General features: G+C 32.4%; 1 protein-coding gene across 1 annotated transcript; it reads left to right on the plus strand.

Moving 5' to 3' along the window:
• The first annotated feature begins 1,990 nt into the window (after window positions 1–1,990).
• On the plus strand, window positions 1,991–3,527 carry LOC127074623 (peroxidase 72). Its single transcript, XM_051015956.1, has 4 exons — window positions 1,991–2,284; window positions 2,368–2,559; window positions 2,673–2,838; window positions 2,967–3,527. Exons 1-4 carry the CDS (start codon window positions 2,060–2,062, stop codon window positions 3,380–3,382), a joined length of 999 nt encoding a protein of 332 aa, XP_050871913.1. The 5' UTR covers window positions 1,991–2,059; the 3' UTR covers window positions 3,383–3,527.
• The last annotated feature ends 2,321 nt before the right edge of the window (window positions 3,528–5,848 follow it).

The following is a 5,848-nucleotide window of genomic DNA, read 5'->3' on the forward strand; positions in this document are numbered from 1 at the left end:
ACCTTATCTCTACCAAACACCCCAACACTATTTTCAACCTTTCCTTGACGCATCATTCACACTCATGTCTCCCTTCAACCGTCTCGGTCGCCCACCAATGAGTCAAACACAATCCAACTACTCTGGCATGGGTCATGAACTCAGCTATGACGGTACACCTTCGATGCATACTGAAGACTATGCTGATTTGTCTGACTATCTCAACAGGTCATCTCTTGTAGTTGGTAGTGATGTTCCTGACCCCTCAGATGCTCAAACACCAGTGGTGAATCATCAACGTGGATTAGAGCCATGGATTCGGGTAGTTAAGGGATGTGGGACCGAAGGTCAGTTAGGTGATCTCGATCATCAATATTAGGCTTTTTTGTGTAAACGAGAATTTATATTAATATGAATTGGTTCTATTTCGAAATTATGTATCACGTGGACTGTTTAACAAAAAAAACTGCAAAATACACTGAGGTGTCAATCCAATTGGCACCTCCTTTGAAAAAATACACATGAGCGCTAATTGAATTAGCTGCACCATGTGCCCTAGCCAATCCAATTGGCGCATGCACTCTAATTTTAAGAGGAGACGCCAATTGGATTGACGCTTTCACCTAAAAGTGGGGTAGTTTGAGATTTTTTTTGAAAATAGGATTATTTTGAGATTTTTTTGAAAAACTAGATTATTTTTGTAAAAAATTCTAAAACATTCTAAATTTTAAATTTTAAAAAAAAATTTAAAGTTTTTTTTTAGAGAGAATTGTGAGAGTGATGAAGGGTGAGAAAAAATATGACATTTTTTTTATTGTTGGAAGATTCGTATTTTACTTTTATCATTGGATGTTTTGTCGAACCTGATTAATATCAGATTATTAAGATTAAGTGATTGTAAAGGGGGTAATCCAAAAAGTTAACTTTGACACACAATTTTAGCATTCTTGTGAGACTTTTATTATAATTGTCTAGGCATTATTATCTCCAATAGTCAAACTTTGTCAAAGCATAATAATACTATAAAATGCCAAACCAAAAGAAGACAACATTAGTTGAAGAGGCTACTATAATCTGTAAAACAAGTAGTAGGTCACTAAACATTCCTAATCCTTCACCATATTGCATAATAGAAACTTTCTAATATTCAATCTCCTTAACTATTAACCCATTAAAACATATACATGAAATAATTGCTTTTGAGTTTTGAGAGATTCAATTCAACATCAATCCAAGGAAAATTTTTGATAAGAAAATAGTATACTAGGTCAATTTAGTAGGTGGGCTTAGAATAACTTTTGTGGGACATCCCTATAATAAGACAGAGAGCATAATTAAGTTGGCATTTGATATTGTCATAATTATCTGGATTCTGGAAGCACTTTGAATTCAAGATTCAACTGATTAATCAACAAGTAATTACTCTTGAACCTTAAGGTTGTATGCACTAATCCATCAGCAAACAAAGAAAATAAATACCATAACCTTTTGAATTATGCATGTTTGCTTTAAGCTACACTTAAAAATTGCTTTTACTTGGCTTGGAATTAAGCTTCAAGTTATTTGCTTCAACACCCTCTTCCCTCTTCCTTATTCACAACACCCTCTTCCCTCTTCCTTATTCACAAGATTCCAAACACTTTTTTATCGTTATTTTTTTGGATAAACGAAATAGTAATAACCATTAAAAATTCACACATATAATCTTAAATATTAGAATTCAAATGACGTTTAACCTAACAATATCGATTTTTTTGTCAATTAAAATAAGATTTACATACTATATTATATTTATTTTTCTATTTTATTCACAATATCATATAATAAATTTTGACTAAGTCTTTTTCTTACAAGGTACTTACTCCATTCTTCTCTTCCACTTTAAAATGTATTTTAAAAATTAGATAGTGACCAACTCCAACTTTTTTTCTTTCTTTTTCTGTCATGCAATAACTTTCTACCAAGTTTCTTTTCTATAAATACCATTTCCAATCACGTTACTCATGCAATCATCTTTGAGAACTTCTCTTTTATATATTTCTTCTTCTTTGAGCTTATATTGAGAAGGAAAAAAACAACAATGACCCATTCTATGACCTTTCTTATACTTTTTTCTTTACTAGCCTTTGCTCCTTTCTGCCTAGGTAACAAGAAAATAGGATCTTACCTTTATCCACAGTTTTACGACTATTCATGTCCACAAGCTCAGAATATTGTTAAGTCCATTCTTGCTAATGCTGTTGCGAAAGAGCCTCGTATAGCTGCTTCACTTTTGAGACTTCATTTCCATGATTGTTTTGTCAAGGTATGTAATAATATTATCATTATATTCTTCTCATAACAATTTATCATTATTGTCATATTTATAAGAACTTGATCATGTTGCAGGGTTGTGATGCTTCGATTTTATTAGATAACAGTGGAAGCATTATCAGCGAGAAGGGGTCGAATCCTAACCGTAATTCGGCTAGAGGATTTGAAGTCATTGATGAAATCAAATCTGCATTAGAGAAACAATGTCCTCGTATAGTGTCTTGTGCTGACATTTTGGCTATAGCTGCTAGAGATTCAACTGTTCTTGTAAGTATTTGCTTTTGCTCTTGGCTATAGCCTATAACTATAAGCAGTTATATAATAAGCGCTTTTGCTATAAGCACTTATTTTGGTACCTTACTGTTTCCTTTTATTTATAGGCTGGTGGACCAAACTGGGAAGTGCCTTTAGGAAGAAGGGACTCACTAGGTGCAAGCTTAAGTGGTTCCAACCATAACATTCCAGCTCCAAACAACACATTTCAAACCATCTTAACTAAATTCAAACTTCAAGGACTTGACATTGTTGATCTTGTTGCACTTTCTGGTACACTCATTTAACTTATCATATAAGTTAAAAAAAAAATTATTTTCAATGTGTCAGTGTCGAACACCAGACGGTGAAAACTGGCCTCAATAGCTAATACTAAAACAAGTTCTGTGCAATTGTTATAGGGAGCCATACTATAGGAAACTCAAGGTGCACAAGCTTTAGGCAAAGACTCTACAACCAAACTGGAAACGGCAAGCAAGATTTCAGTCTTGAACAATACTATGCTAATGAATTACGCGCTAATTGTCCGAGATCGGGTGGTGACCAGAATCTGTTTTTCCTAGATTATGTGACACCAACAAAATTTGATAACAACTACTTCAAGAACTTGTTGGCTTACAAGGGACTATTGAGTTCTGATGAAGTATTGTTGACAAAGAATCAAGAATCGGCTGAGTTGGTGAAACTGTATGCGGAGAGAAATGATATTTTCTTTGAGCAATTTGCTAAGTCTATGATCAAGATGGGAAATGTATCTCCTTTGACAGGTTCAAGGGGACAGATTAGAACAAATTGCAGGGTGGTTAATACTTGGTGATCAAGCAATTTATTTTTATGTTTCTTATTTTCGTTGGTGTGTTCACTTGGGGCATTTTGGCTTTGGATGATACTCTTATGTGTGTGTTATGAAATTATTGTATTTAGTTCTATGTCTTTTATAAAGAAGCTATTGTTTGTCATAACTTGAGGGAATTGGTTTATGTTAGTTCTTCTTTTGGTCTTTTCCTTTTAAGATTGGCTCTCTAACAATTCCCTAACAAGATGAGGAGGGTATAAGTGGAGGTAAAAATGTTGAATAGATAGATCATCTAGAATACAACCTGCAAAAACCAAAACAAGACTTCATTAAAACAATTTCAATCAACATAAAACAAACAAAACAATCAATAACATAATGAGAATGACTTTTTGGTTTATGAACGTGGAGAAATACAAGCTCATGAAATAGTTAATGGATAAAATCTAATACAGAATAATTTTTTAAAGATTTATTTTTAAAAATTATTTGGTGATGGTACATGAGTGGGATCTTTAGACACCTAATAAAAATCTAGACTTTTCTCATGTCTTTAGTTGGTTCTAATTTCTGGATCTCTCTTATCAATGAAAACTAGGAGTGATAAAATAGATGAATTTTATGTATATGAATTTGGATATTAATAGATGAATTAAAACAATCTATAATTCACATCATTGACATTTCAGATTTATTTTACATCATTGACAAAAATATGGATTTAATGGATATGAATTTGGATGTTAATGGTTTGCTTGATTAATAAACATGTCTTCTTTAGATTGATGAATTTGAAGACAGAGGAAGAGGAAGTATTAAAGCTCTCTCATCATTGACATCTCGAACTCATTCAAAATCATCTCAAAATATTTCTTACAAATGATTCGTTAGTAATATCGAAAATGATATCATCTATATAAATTTGAAATAACATATGTCATGCTCATAATATTGTATATAAAGAGTTTTGTCAACCTTTTATGTTTGAAAATTATATTCAAGCAGAAACTTTCTCAAACGACCATATTAAATTCTATGAGCTTGGCTGTATAAAGTCTTTTTTAATTTGAAAACATTATCAAAAAAGGAAAAGTTTACAAAATTCGAAGGTTGACCAACAAACATTTCCTCTTGGATGTAACCGTTTAAGAACACGCCTTTTACATCCATTTGAAAGAGTTTAAAATCCATGACACAAGAAAAAACTATAAGTATCCTTATGGCTTCTAATCGAGCATATGTCTCATAATCTATGTCTTCTTGTTTATTGTATCCTTTTGCAACAAGTCTCGCTTTATTTCTCAAAACGTTTCCATCCTCATCAATATTATTGCGAAAGACCTAACAGGTTTGAATCATTTGATTAGTTGGAGCTTTTGGAACACGTTCTCAAATTTTGTTTCTTTCAAATTGATTTAACTTTTCTTGCATAACAAGAGACTAATATTTGTCGATGAGGGCCTTATCAACTTCCTTTAACTCAATTTGGAAAACAAAAATCATATGATTTCATACCTTTCTAAGAGAGTATCGAGTTGTAACTCCCTTGAAAATATATCCAATAACATTCTAAATTGGGGTCTTTAGACGATCTCCATTCTTTGGATAGATCTTGATTTTTCATGTTTGCTTCTTCAACTTGAGTTTCTTCATTTACACTTTGATCTTCCTTTTGACCTTGATCTTGATCATCATCTTCCATGTGTGTTTTCTAAAGGATAGTTGCACAATCAATAATTTCTACCTCTATTGACAAGAGGTTAAACTCATCAAAGATAACATGAACCGATTCTTCTATCGTCAATGCACTTTTTATTAAAAACTCTAAAAGCTTTGCTAGAAGTGTAATATTCTAGGAATATGTCTTCACCGACTTTTGTGTCAAATTTCCTAAGATTATCTTTTATGTTGTTAAGAACAAAGCATTTGTATTCGAAGACATGTAAGTGAGAAATACGCAATTCGTAATCCTATTTTGTTTTGGATAACCCTGGAAAGTTTTCAAAGAATATCTTTTCTAAGAGTATATTTTCTAGAAGTCTCCATCATGATCACTTTGGATCGATGCAATGCTTAATTCTATTTTGTTTTGGATAACCCTGACAAATTTCCGAAAGGAAACAAATGTGCATCTTTTATGAGATAAGAATAACATCCATGTATAGTAATAGTAATCATCCATAACTACAAGGACATCAAGATTTCCGCCAAAACTTTTGCTCTGGATGAGGCAAAAGATCCATATGCAAAAGTTGTAAGGGCCTATTTGTAGAAATAATATTTTTAGCTTTAAAAGAGACCCTTATTTATTCCCCTTTTTGCCATGAATCACTGTTTATGCAACAATCTCTAGTCTTCCTATCGAGGTTTACTTGCAGGACCGACTACAAAGTCCTAGACTGATATGTGTTAATTATATGGTGTGTCTGTTGGTAAAGTGTTTGGAACACTAGAACAATAAGTGAAACGTTTGCAGAATAGAAAAAT

Source organism: Lathyrus oleraceus, chromosome 4 (genome assembly GCF_024323335.1).
Source record: "Lathyrus oleraceus cultivar Zhongwan6 chromosome 4, CAAS_Psat_ZW6_1.0, whole genome shotgun sequence".
In the NCBI taxonomy this organism is placed as follows: Eukaryota; Viridiplantae; Streptophyta; class Magnoliopsida; order Fabales; family Fabaceae; genus Lathyrus; species Lathyrus oleraceus.

Bases quoted from the DNA above. Each gene is read 5' to 3' on its own strand.
- LOC127074623 (XM_051015956.1), top strand. From the start codon at position 2,060: ATGACCCATTCTATGACCTTTCTTATACTTTTTTCTTTACTAGCCTTT. The intron at 2,285-2,367 runs GTATGTAATAAT...ATCATGTTGCAG, and splicing joins TCCATGATTGTTTTGTCAAG to GGTTGTGATGCTTCGATTTT. The intron at 2,839-2,966 runs GTACACTCATTT...CAATTGTTATAG, and splicing joins TGATCTTGTTGCACTTTCTG to GGAGCCATACTATAGGAAAC.